Source organism: Enhydra lutris, unplaced genomic scaffold (assembly GCF_002288905.1).
Source record: "Enhydra lutris kenyoni isolate GAN:26980312 unplaced genomic scaffold, ASM228890v2 scaffoldscaffold57, whole genome shotgun sequence".
Taxonomy (NCBI): Eukaryota; Metazoa; Chordata; class Mammalia; order Carnivora; family Mustelidae; genus Enhydra; species Enhydra lutris.
In genome coordinates, this window is record NW_019154141.1 from 3,791,620 (window position 1) to 3,805,535 (window position 13,916).

At 42.7% G+C, this 13,916-nt stretch overlaps 1 protein-coding gene across 1 annotated transcript; it reads right to left on the reverse strand.

The window, feature by feature from the left end:
• Nucleotides 1-149: 149 nt before the first annotated feature.
• LOC111158151 (potassium voltage-gated channel subfamily J member 2) lies at nt 150-7,000 on the reverse strand. Its single transcript, XM_022520036.1, has 2 exons — nt 6,882-7,000; nt 150-1,851 (listed from the first exon to the last, which is right to left on the reverse strand). Exon 2 carries the CDS (start codon nt 1,634-1,636, stop codon nt 353-355), a length of 1,284 nt encoding a protein of 427 aa, XP_022375744.1. The 5' UTR covers nt 1,637-1,851; nt 6,882-7,000; the 3' UTR covers nt 150-352.
• Between the last annotated feature and the right edge of the window lie 6,916 nt (nt 7,001-13,916).

Here is a 13,916-nt window from a genome sequence, read left to right on the forward strand (position 1 = left end):
CCCTAAAGAGAAGCATTCTGGATTAGTCAAACACCCAACCAAGGCTTGCCTGCAAGTTCAAGTTTTGTAAAAACACAAAACAAAACATAAAAACCCCATAACTTATTCTACAACATGTATGTGCCATTGGGTCATGGGGAGGGGGGGAGGGGGTGGGGAGGGAGGCATGTTGAGTGCTTTATGTTCATCTCCGAGCTTACAGTCTTTCTTGGAAACCATCGTGCTCGCCTCGGTCCCTTGTGGCCACTCTCCTTGACCCACCTCTTCACCAGTACCGTCGTCTGAGTAACTGTTTTGGGCCTTTGACCAACAGACTGTTATTTTAAAGTAAATATTCCAGAGAAGGAAGCAGTCATATCTCCGACTCTCGCCTTAAGGGCCTGGGCTCTAGAGGGACACTTGCCTGGTTGTGAAGGTCTATGTCAGGGGGTGTGTCCGTACTGGTGCTTTCTGGAACCCCATTGTCACTGTCATCTTCCTCTTTGCTTGTGAGGGCGACTTCATTTTCGTAACAAAATGAATTAGCGTTTGAGAGGATATATTTCTTTTCTGCTAAGTCTCTGGCACTGCAAAGAGGAGTGTTGGGCACCTCATAAGTCTTGTGGAACCTTGAATAGTCTACTTTGTAATAGTGCTTCTCCTCAAAGAGTACAGGCTCGTAGCGGTGGCCCCAGAGGATTTCATTTGCCAGATAGGAGCTCCGGCATTGTGTGGTCATGGCAGTGGCTTCCACCATACCTTCCAGAATGACCACAATTTCAAAGTCTGCGTTGTCAATGTCCTGTTTACTCAGATCATATAAAGGACTGTCTTCATCTATTTCGTGAACTATCGTGATCGGAGACACCAGAAATATGCGGTCAATTCCGCTGTCAAACCCGACGTTGATATCTATTTGATCCAGGGGGATGTACTCCCCTTCTGAAGTAATTCTGGATTTGAGCAGCTGGGCTCTCACGTGAGCTTCCACCAGGTGGCTTTTCCGAAGGTTGCCCACCCGCCACATCAAGCACAGCTTGCCATCTCTCATGGCGATCACAGCGTTGTGACTGAAGACCAGAGTCTCATTTCTCTTCTTTGGCTTTGCCATCTTTGCCATGACGGCGCCAATGATGAAGGCGTCAATGATGCAGCCCACAATTGACTGGAACACCACCATGAAGACAGCAATCGGGCACTCGTCCGTGACACACCTGAAGCCATAGCCTATGGTTGTCTGGGTCTCAATGGAGAAAAGGAAGGCAGCCGTGAAGCTGTTGACCTCAGACACACAAGCTTTGCTCTCTTTTGACGCATCCAGATCCCCATGGAGCAGAGCTATCAACCAAAACACACAGCCAAAGAACAGCCACGAGAGAACGAAAGCCAGGCAGAAGATAACCAGCATCCACCGCCAGCGAATGTCCACGCATGTGGTAAAGATGTCTGCAAGGTACCGTTGTCCCTTCTCCCCGACGTTGATGAACTGAACATTACAGTGGCCATCTTTCTTCACAAAGCGGCTCCTGCACTGTTGTCGGGTGTGGACTTTGCTCTTCCCGTTCCCAAAGCCATTTGCAACCGCCATGGTGGCCAACTTCATTCCGTCTTCTTCTGAAGAGACAATGCTATAGCGGTTGGTTCGCACACTGCCCATCGCTTCTGCTGTGGACGCCAGTGCTTCTGCTTTGGAAAACAGTCTGAGTTTTTGCAAAACCCTTTGGAGAAACAGTTTTGAATGTTCAGTGAGGTCACACACAAAAAAGAAGAAGGAGAGATGGGGGTTTCCAGGAGCCTTGAGGGTCTACCAAGGTCTGTCTACGGACATGCAAAGCTACCTCAGTAACTCAGCTGACATCCAGAGTACATGTCCTGAAAACAACAACAACAACAAAAAGACATTATTTTTTTTAGAAAAGAAGTCATTATTAATGGGTTCTACTCTCTAAGTAACGACATTTCCTAGCAAGACACAGCCAGGTACAGATAAAAATACCAGTAAATTATAAGGTATTTCATTTCTTTATCTCCTAAAAATATTCTTATTGTATTTAAAAGCATGAAGTTATTACACATGGGAGAGTTCATTGTTTGGGACAGTCTTTCAATCAAAATTTCAGGTTCTTTTTCCCTCTATTGTTTCCAGCAATCTAGGAGATTCTATTTTTACAGATAAACCTCTCTTATTCTCTCTCTGGCCTCCCCTACTTGCTAGGGTCCCAAGTTATTAAGCAGAAGAAAGACTTGCTTAGTCCAAGGTTTGTCACGAGGCTTTGAGAACTCAGACATGTCTAGAGAACAGTTCGTATCAAGGCAGAATGTCAATATTAATTGAGGTACAGGTGCATTATGGGAGAATACCGGAGCCCTCGATGACATGATGGAAATCAGAAGGCACAGACTATTTTGTTTAAACGATAATTTAAAAAGAAAAAAAAAAAAAAACTAAGCCTACAGCCCTTGTAATGATCTGAAATCGGTCCCAATTTCTGAAGACTGTCTGGGCTTGCTTCATCACCTCACACACTACAAGCAGCCACTTTGCAGAAATGCCTGATAACATCTCTGTTAGTGCAAGTGATTCTGACTTGAAGGCGTAGGTTTGCTCTGGGGGATAAAGAGCGAGTCTGTTGCCTAGCGATGAGTCCTGAAATTCTCCAGAGATGGGACTGCCATGTGTAATGACAGGCTAGGAAGTAAGCACCTTTGTGCCAAAGGACCAGGTCTTTAGTGAACTGAGATAAGGCAGGAACTCATTTCATGTGGGTCCAATTCTGTGTTTTCCCAAACAGAGACAACTTTGTGGGACTGGATCATAATTGTCAGTCAGCTTACTTTCACTTCGAGCGCTGCTGTTTGCTATATGTTCCCATGGAGAAGGCACTCACCTTTACCTAATGTGAACAAACAGTAGTTTTCAGTTTTCTCCTCTAGCCTCATCCTAACCTCGAGAAAAGCGATCTATTTACTTCAACTTCTCCTCTTCACTCTAAAGAAACTATTTTTTTTTCCTTGACTCACAAAAGTCTAAGATAAAGTCCAAAGTGTTTCCCTGTATCAAACAGAAATTAACAAAATGAATACAGCATAGAATGAAAAACTAGTGATTCTCCCCTCGTCCAGCCACCCAGTCGATCTCCTGTAGTAAAGGGGGATGAGGGGAAACAGATGGAAAGGAGCAGACATTTGCTGAAGCCCTGATAACAAGGACTCCACTTTTTCGTTCTCCCCCAAAACCACATTGAGATCAAGCCGAACCATCTGCAAACAAATCATGCAAGTCATTTATCTTGTTTCTGAACACCCCCTTAAAGAGGGGCAAGGTGCATTGTCTTTGAAAATGCCTTGTTACAGTCTTTTCACTTCTCCCTCCTTATCCAAGTTATTATGCAAGAATGTGCCCCAACACATTTTTCCTGAGATTAGTCATCTGTGAAAATTGCAATGTGTGTTACATTTTGGCAGCTTTTGACACGTAAATGATGCCCGATTTGAAAGTGCCTTTGAATTACTTTATAAAAAGAAGTTACTGTGCCTTCCCAGTCTTCCACCTGCTTCAATGTTTTGTCTGCTTCCCTATGAAGTTTGTATTTGGACAAAAGAAATAAGACTCCTATCCCTCAGGGTTCTAGATCCTGGACATGGGAGGAATTTTTTTTTTTTTTAACAGTGATTTCAGATTATTGGACTCATATGAAATTGCCAAGGATTTCTACGCAAAACTAAAGAAATGTAATAATAGAACACCAGATGCAGGTGTACTCTCCAAAAAAGGGGGAAGGGAGGGAGGCCTCATTTAAATAGTGCTTGTATCTTGAGGTCTGAATGACTTCAGAATCTTACACGTTGACCCCAAGAAATTCCCTTTTCATGATTCAAAACAACCCTTCCATCTGAGTTACCATTAGGGACCGTGAGTAGACAGTTTCAAATTTCTTCTAACTTATTTCTGCACTCTTTCCAGATTTAAGCATAACAACCATATGAAATCTAAAGACTGAATTACGACCTCCCAAAAATTGTGACCCCAGGACCTTCGTTCGAATTCCATAAAACACACAATACCAGTTCCCTACCAAGAGCCTCCTGCCTTTAGAACTTTGAAAAGAGCCTATATTGAATGACTCTTATTGTCTTATTTCCACTGTTAATGACAGAATTTGTTCCACATGCAGAGCATCATTTAGAAATTTTACCATTCTGCCTGGAAGGGGGGGGGATTTTTTTTGGCAAAGTGGAAGCTTCTGTCACTTCAAATAATACACTCCAAAACAGATTTGTGTGTGTATATGTGTGCACACACATTACGTGTCTTCCGAGTTTTGGGGAGCTGACTACATAGCAAAAATCTGGAACCTGCCAGTCTGCTGGGGTGATTGTCTTAATAGTTCATGGAGAAGAACGCTCTCCTTACTGACTTGCCCACATGCCCAAGTGGCTTTAGGTAAGCAGAAAATTTCCTTGCCTGCTTTTTTCTCACTAAAAAAAAAATCACCAATTCGTGAGTGTCTGGAAAAAAAAAAAAAACTTTCCTTCAGAATAGGGCTTTTGTGCAACTTTATTTTAGGCCTATATTCAAAAGAGTTCTTTTGAGAAGCATTTGATTGAGAGGAGATGAGAACACTAAGTGATCCGACTCCTTGATGGGTGCAATTCAGGAGAAACCATAACTGATTTGACGGACAATGTATAAATTCCCCTCTTCGCCAAAATATTGAAGGGCCTGATGTAAATCTCATAGATAGAAATAATCATTTTACCCAGGCTATCACCAATGAGGTAGAAAGTATTTCTGGGAAATTGAGAGGCTACATGCGGTGCTGTTCATGTTAAGACTATTTATAGGCTGAGCCAAAATTAAGCATAAGCAATGGAAAAAAATAGTTCAGCCATTTCAGTCTTAGGTAGATGTTAAAGAGAGAGAGCCCTATAGATCAATTCAAGGTCAAGGAGATAACACTGTATAAATGAGTGCATCTAAATAATTTTTTCCCATTTAGGAAATATCTCCAATAGAAAACTAGAAAACATAATTATGACAAATAAATGAGGATGAATGTATCTCATAATATGGTCATGGTGTGCAATGGGTGAGAAAGTTTGTGGACTGCAAATAAGGACAGTAAAAGAAAGTGTGCTGGGTTGAGAGAGATGTCTGCTAATGAGTGCTCAGAGCAGTTATTCCCCAGCTGACGCCATACAGACCAGCCTGAGTGTGCTCTGGGCACATGTTGCTATGTGGGCACAACTGCTAGCAAAGCAACCTCTTAGGAGCTCAGTAAACAGAAGGGAGGGGGAGGGGGAAGAAGGGAAGGGCAGAAGGATTGGCATTTATCTCTGTGAGCACTTTAAAATCTATATTCAGCAGTGCACGGAGCATCACTCAGCATTTGCGAATGCTGAGAAATACACATATCTGGTGATTAAAAAAAAAAACAAAAACAACCCTGCAACGGTCTATCTGTTCAGGTACAGATGTGGCCAATCTTTCATGCTACTGAGAAGTCATACAAGGACTTTACAGCTACCCAGAGATTCTACACCTGGGGCAGCAAAAGAAAGTAGAAATATGGTGTGTCCAAAAAAAAAAAAAAAAAAGGCCAAATTCATAGGAGTTTAGAACAAATATTCCTATGGATACCAATAAGTTTAAAGAAAGTATAGGCAAAACAGGAGGGACACAGGTTAAAAGTAAAGTTAAATGACCTTGACCCCAACTTTGACCCCTCTCACCATCCCTGTAGTAACATCTCTTACTCCTGAGCCTTGAGATTTTTCCAGCTATTGGCAAATATAAATAAAGCATTAGGGGTGGGGGGTGTAAGTGAGCTTACAAAATGTTAACAAGTGTACAGGTAATATACAGCAGACCTAGGGCACTGGTTAGTGAGAGGGAAATCTAACAGTGGATTGATTATTAATGGGAAAAGAAAGCAAGTGATAAAAGGCAATATGCATTCTTTGCATACCCCAAACACGTTTTCAATGCCCTGTTTCCTAACAGGTAAGTTCTAAGTCCATGAAAACCCCCAGGATTCACAGCAGTATCCTAGTTACCATCCCACTGGTAAGGCTCATCCAGGCACAGACATTAAACTGCCCATTTCCTATCTCGATTTTTTTTTTTCAATTGTCATGAGGAGTCTATGCTATGATGCAATCTTTTTGCAGAATCCACTGTGCTTTCCTGAAACCATGCTGTCTTCAACTTAGGTATTAATGCTATTGTTACTAAGAATAATACGTTGCTTAGGAGAGAGTGGCATAGGATGTGAAAGTTTTGCGGGCTTCGGGCTCAAATCCAACTCGGGCTCGCTCTCTCTTTCCCCAGCAAAGCAACTTTGAGACGCTCGCTCTGTTTGGAACTCGACGCTACACTTGAAGCAATGACAAAGGGAAAAAAAAAAAAAAGAGAAAGAAAGAAAAAAAAAAAAAAAGACGCGAAGGATCAAGACTAGGGCTGAGTCCCAAGTCTGCCTAGGTTTGAGACCAGTGTTCTAGAAGCACTCCCCAGCCCCCGCCTTTTTTTTTTTTTTTCTTCCTTCGAACAAGAATCGAACACAGGCTCCCTCGCCCTTGTCTCCAAACTCAGTATCTCGCTACAGCTGGTGCATTGGAAGTAATGAGCACAAACAGATGCTGCGGAGAAATCTGTTCCTATTGCTCAACTGTTCCAAGCATGTCTCAGTATTTTTAGCTCTGGGGATGTTCTGGTGCGCACACAAACTCTATAGGCATGATCTGGGACTCCGCAGCGTCGGGAAGCGCTACAGCAGCGTGACAGCTGGGCACCTCTAGAGCACTGGGGCAGGGTAGGGTTGAGGACGGCGGCCCGAGTCCACTCCCCAGGACACCCAGGCAGCGGGAGACAAGGAGGGAAGAAAACACACAGCAGCCCTTACCTGTTGCTGGCGCAGGAGCATGGGGACATGAAGTGGAAGTGGGGGGTACAGAGGCATGTAAGATCCAGTAGTTTGTAAAAGCGAATGAGCCAAAGCAAACCAGAATCCCCAAGACCCAGCTTGCCGGCGCCGGGAAAGGCTGCGCGCTGGCCAGGGCTCCAGTGCGCTCTGCAAATATCCTGGGCTCTTTTGAGATACCGGCCCGCCTGGCTCCGCCCCCTGGCCCCGGCCAGCCAATCGCAGCGCGCCTGCCGGCACGGGCCGGCCCCGGGAATCGCGGCGGGGAGGGGACGATGCTACACCCGCGGCCCGCGACGCTGCCAGCGAGGAGAACCTGCCGCCGCTTCCTCCCCCAACCCCTCCGCCCTCCGAGCCGGGTTTGGAAGTCCGGCCCCGGCCGGGGAGGAGGAGGTGGCGCCCCAGCTGGGACAGCAGCAGCAGGTGGGAAGCTCCGCGGCCGGGCGTTTGCGGCTGCCTAATTGCAGCGTGGCCTTGGGCAAAGCTTCCTAGCCCTCTCCGAGCCCCACACTTCCCTTTCCCTCTGCTCGGGGGCGGCGGTGCCGTGCGTGCTCCTAGAGCGGCCCGTGAGGTGCCAGGGCCGGGCGAAACGTTTGCAGGCGGGGAGGGTTGCCTTTCAGCCCAGGCGCGTCTCCCTCTCCCCTCGCTCCCACCCAGTGCCCCCCTCACGCCCCCCCCGCCCGAATTCCCCGCAGAACCTGCGGTGCGCGGAGGAGCCGCGAGTCCAACGGGGAAAGGGACCGGGACCGGGACCGGCTCGCGGAACCCGGCTGGATTTAGACTCGTACAACTGTTGCAACTGCAGAGCCGCTGGGCTCTTTCTGCTCCGGGCTGCTGGTGAATTACTTACAAAGCGCCCAGACTTCTCTGAAGGGTGAACGACTCGTTCCCTCTCGCACTGTCCGCCCTCAATCGCTTTCTCCACCACCGCCCGGCACGCTCTACTGATCTAAAATCAGAGCAATTAGAGTAATGAATTCTCTGGAACAGCAACTCCTACAGACACTCAGCTCTGCCCTCGCATCAGCGCCTCCCAGCCTCAATTCCCAGCAACCAGGCAAGAGCATGCAGACCCTTTAAAAAACCTATGTCAGCTTCAGTGTTAACCGCGTCTGGATCCTGGAACTTTGCAGATTGATCCGTGTGTCCGTGTGTCGGTGTGTGTGTCTGTGTGTAAATGGAGTGTGTACCTCTGTGTGTACCTCTGAGTACTGTGGTGTCATAACGAAGCTTTGCTCTTAAAGGACGCAATATATTTAGGAGTCTTCCTTACACGGAGTTTGAAATTCCTGCGTGTGTGTGTAATGTTTATTGCCTCAAGCGAGCAAATGCGTCTTTCGTGCAGTTTGGTTAAACCTCTAAAGGCCTTCCTAGAGTCGCCGAACTGCTTCGCCAAGCTGGCTTGGATTCCCGGCGGCACAGACCGGGTGCAATTTTGCATGTAGGGGAGGGGAAACTGACAATTCAAGGAAAGGGTCTGCGCGGGTACCCGCTTCCTAGCCTCATACCCTCCTACGGCCCCTAGGAGGTGCTGGTGAGATAGGGAAGGTTTTGCAGATGCGTCCTTAACCCTGCTTTAGCAAGCGTGCCGCTTTTCCTAGGACTGAGCGAGATACTGAAATTTAAAAAGTGTGGAATAAGTTGGGCATGCGGTGTTTCTGCTATGAGAGCCAAACGTATTGCCGTTCCATTCCACTCGCTGACATTATGCAGTCTTCCAAGCCCTGTAACCGCCTTGCCTTTTAAAACCCTGTGTGCGCGGCTGGAGGTGGGAGGGTGGAAAAACCTCACGCCATGGGGGTTGGGGGGGTGCTGGGGAAGGAGGGGAAGGGGTCTGTCTACTTGAGTATTTATTAAGTAATGCATTACTTTTAAACAGCTTGAATTAACTCTGCAAAATAGATGGGTGTATAGAAACCCAGTCTGTAGCCCTGAGACAGAGGAGCTAAAATTCTATGTAGTCAAAGGGAGGAGAAGGAGTAACATTTCACCCCACCACAATATGCTTCTTCTGAAATGTGTTTCAGCATGGATTTCTTCTAAGAAACAGGTGGGAGAGGTCCAGTTAATCCCTTAAAACATATTAAGCCTAAGTGGGAAGAGGAAATTAATCATGATGTATGTTCTCTTCTTTACTATGATTCAATCCGTGCATCTGTGGATGGCTAAGAATTTTCCAAACCATGAATTCAGAGAGGCAGCATTTTTATTTCCAGGTAATGAGCTTTTTTGAAAATCAGTTACCCAGAAAGGGATCCCATTTCTCTGGAACATGGATTGAAATTGTTTTATTTTAATGTTCTTCTCTAAATAAACTGAGTACACCATAGGGCAAAATAGTTTCATATAATAGAAAAATCTTCAAAGAAATGAACACAGAGTTATAAGATTATGGTTGGTTGCATAAATTTAGTTATGGGAGGAGACAAATAAATACACATATCCTAATCTTTCTTACCAACATCACTCTTCCCCACCATGGACTGATATACAGCAATGCTTATTTCTTGAAGTAGAAAGTTAGAGAAAAACTGATTATTGGAATAAGTACCTTCCCAGCCTGAATCGAAGTTGTACCTTAATTATTTAGCTACATAAGGAAAATGAAGGATTATGTTTTGTAAGTAAATGTAACTTTGTGAATGCAGGATAGCATTGATTAACTCCACTGTTTCCTGCTATAAATGAAAAAAATTAAATGTGCATTTTAATTAGTAAGTGACTCTTCACTATGTGCCTATTAGGAAAATTCTAGTGTTCCAAAGTCTTCAGCACTTTTTGGAGTGATGCATGATACAAATTTCTCTAGTCAGAGTATCTTTTTTGGCTGAATCAGTCCTTATTTAGCAAAAATCCCCGTTAGTTTTGGACACCAGTGCTGTTGGGTGTTGGGATCCATCTGTGGATTAATTTTTTCCAAGGAAATGACAGTTATACTCTTACTGATTCCCTCCACAGTAACCACCTATAATATTAGAGCCAAATATTAGTCATAATCTAGATCTGCAACTCAGATTATGAATGGTTGTGTGACGCAGAAGGTGATTGTTCCACTAGCAGCACAAATCTTTCCTTTGCACTTATATAAATATCTCTAGCAATTTGATATATTTTCAGACTTCCATTAACTATATATGGCTCTCATATATAGTATATGAGTATATGCTATATAGTAAATGCTATATATATATAGATATATATAGCAGTCCAATTTTACAATGATGAGAAATGAAAATCTCTCATTTGTATCTGCTGGTATTGAGAACCCCTTACTAATCTTCACAGTAATAATTAATAGCATAAATAATAAATGTTGGGTGAACTTAAAGTGTAGGAAGGATGAGTTTGCAATCTGCTGCAATGAGGACAAGCCATTGACTATGGTATTTTAAGGCACTGAATGTAATTTTTTTTTAAGATTTTATTTATTTGTTTGAGAGAGAGAGGGAATGAGAACAAGTGGGAGGGGGGAGAAGCAGCAAAACCAGAGGGAGAAGCAGGTTCCTGGCCAAGCAGGGAGCCCAGTGTGAGACTCAGTCCCAGGACCCTGGGATCATGACCTGAGCTGAAGGCAGACACCCAACTGACTGAGCCACCCAGGTGCCCAACACTGAAGTAATCTAATCAATGGGAAAACAGCTCTGGCAATTTCACTTACCATCCTGGTAAGATTTCATCTTCATGTTAAATTCCATAAGTGTATTTGTTGAGTAAACACTTTGTAGCTTTGTGATAGGCTGAGTGATACGGGAGACTTAAGAGTCCTAGGAGGAACAGTTCATTCCCTCTGAGAATTCACAGTCTCTCATTGACAAGACAAGCAATGCACAAGTGAAATCGAATGGCCAAATGACAGTATAAATAAGGCAGCTTATGACTAAAGTGCTAAAATCAATCATGCAAGGAAAAAAAAATCTAGAGAGTGTCTGAGGAGTGAAATCAACTAGAATTCATGGGCATGTTTAGAATGGAGGTTTAAATACGTGTGACATATTGCCATGTAGAGCTGGGTTAAGGATACTAAGAGAGAACCAGAAGACAGGATTGCCTCTTCATTCAGTTTATGTCCTAAAACGCCTGTTATGCTTCCAGATCTGTCAATACACATATAATCATGTGTATAAATTAGAAGCTGCTTCTACAAAGGCTGCATGTCTCTGCTTAGACAGACATTTTTTTTTTTTTCTTCTAAAGGTGGGCTTTATTCCATAAGGCTTACTGGCCATTTGTGACCACTGGGGCACACACAGTGATGATGCCTTATTATTCTGGCATACATGGGAATGCAGCATATCACATCATAGCTTTTCCAGCTTATGGACATGTGTTTGTGCTGAGAATCATCGTCTCTAATACACTGTATGCATCCTCGAACTCTAGCTGATTGCCCCTGGAACACTCTAGCATGTTTTGAAGTTTTGTTCTTCTCATGCTATTACAAATATGTCTCCCTATATTTTTTCCACTTTTCAAAATCCACTGCCATGTCTTTTTTTCTCTTTATATCCTCATTGCCTTGCACCCAGGCAAGGAAATACATCAGTTTCAATAAATGTCAGCTGAATGAGGGAATGAAAGTAACAGTGTTTTTGAGTAGACTACGACTTTTGAACAATGACTCAGTATCATTATAATAAACATAAACTATTTCATTTTTACCTGCAACAGAGGGGACTATCCAAATACAGTGAAAGCAATGTCATCTATGTTAAATGACCATAAACTAAGCTTATTTAAGTCTTCTGTTTGTTTTTTCTCTCTTCTCCACCAATGACAGGCTTCACTTCTCATTTTTGCTTCTGCCAAATATATCAGGCTGTCACCATGCTCTATCTAATTCGTAGATTCTCGTCTGCACTGGACTGAGAAATTACATAACCGAGGTTGCTTAAAAATATATGCAAAGTGAAAGCAAATATAATCTAAAGGGCTTAAAGTGGATATATATTTTTGAAATAGTATGAGCAGATACCAAATTTAGAGTTACCTTGTTTTGGTCAGTTTCCATTTTGGGTCAAGAAGCTGCAGGATATGGATTTATGACATCTATTTTGGCTTCTCAGAGCATTTAAATGCGTTAGTCCTTGCATTTACTGTGTAATGAATAGTTGAGGGAGACCTCTGGGTAAGGGAGGTGCCTTTGTGTCTGCAAATGTGCATATGTTTACATATATATGTACAACAAAGTCATATATAGTCATTTATCGGGAGATCGTCTGAGTGCTTACTGTGTCCATTAATATGATCTTTATTTTCCGTCAGATATGTTAAAGCCAACAATAATGAGTGGGATTTTTTTTTTTTAATTCACAATTCCAGAGCAGCTGAATTATTACTTAGCAAATTACTCTTCTGTCGTGCTCTGGAATACTTTACGTATTTCATGTGGGTGAGGTGACTACACTCTGAAAATGCTGCATCCTCCAGACCCCCCATGACCGTGGCTCTTAACACAGTGATGATGATGACCATTTCATCCCTGTTGTCTGTGGCACATTAGCTCCCTTAGAGGTAATGACCCTAAAGTCCCAGGTTCATTCTCTGTTCAAGTGGATGGCACCTCCTCGGGTCAGGTAACCTTATTATAAAATGCCTGCAACTTGGTGTTTTCCAGAACTAACAACAACAAGAAACAACTTCAAACAACCATTGTACTCACCATTGTAGACATTTCAGGACTATGCCACAAAATACAAAGAATATACAAAACATATTTTGAGTAATGTCAATGATCCTGTCATGTTACTTTTTTTTTTTTTTTTTTTTTCTATTTTTTTTTTTAAAAAAAGGGTACATACCCGAATGTCTTGGTTTTTGGGTATTGGTTTTTAAAGTTTGTGTGGGTTGTTTTTGGTTTTTCAAATGTTGAGTATGTGCAAGTTTTTTTTTTTTTTTTTTTTTTTGTCAAAGCAGTTATAGAAAATGTCCAACATAAACATTAAAAATGTAGATAGATGAATGTAGGAAAACATAGAAAATAAATCCATATTCCCACCATTATAAATACTTTGGTATACCTCTTCCCCCTTTTCCTATCTGTTTCTATTTTTATATCTTTATAGATATATTTTTTATGATTTTAGTATCCATTATATGATACATGAGTATCATACTTTTTATGTGTGTCATGCAACTAAAATTCATTTGAAAGCATATGTTTTAATGTTTACATATATTTCACATCTATAACATGTATGAACCATACTTGGATGAATAATCACCTATTCTTATACCTTTATATATATTTTTTTGTTTTATACTTGTATAAAGATGCATTAACTGCTCCTGTCAATTGTTTATCTTCATCTCCTCTCCTCTTATCTTGTTAGGTTTCCAAATGTGGAATTACTAGGCCAAAAGGTATGCTTTCTTGAGACTTTTTTTTTTTAATTGCATTGTTTCAAGGCAAATCCCAATGCATTGAATCTCAAGGATATTCTAAGTTGTGTGACCTTGACAGTGGTGATGGCATTGCCTGGTGGGGAGTGTTTGGGCTTTGGGTCAGCCTGCTCTGTGTTTGTGACATTGATCCAGCCAGCTGTAAGGGACTGTTACAGGGATTAGAAATAATGCCCCTCAAGTGCTTGACACATAATGAACACTTAGGCAGTGGAATTAAATACACTAACTCTTGGTGCTACTACTACTACTAATGATGATCAACTTAATAAATAGAGTAACTTAATTGGGGAAATAAGATGTCTTCAAGAGGTATTTATATATAATAAGCCTTTAAATAACACATCGAGCTCTTGCAATGCCTGCTTCAGTGCAAAAATGATAAATGGAGAGGAAGCATCTGAGGAGGTTAGGGACATTGTCACAGCTGTATGGAAGCATGGGTTGGCGTTAGAGGGAGAAGAGCAAAGCAGATTTTCCAGGTGATGGTCAGCATTTGAACACATTTGTGAATAAAGGGATATGAGGACTGAACATTAAATTGGGGCCAGACCGTAGACCCATAAGACAAGCATGAGGAGTGACCCTTCAGTTTTTAGACAGCGAGAGACTTGCCGA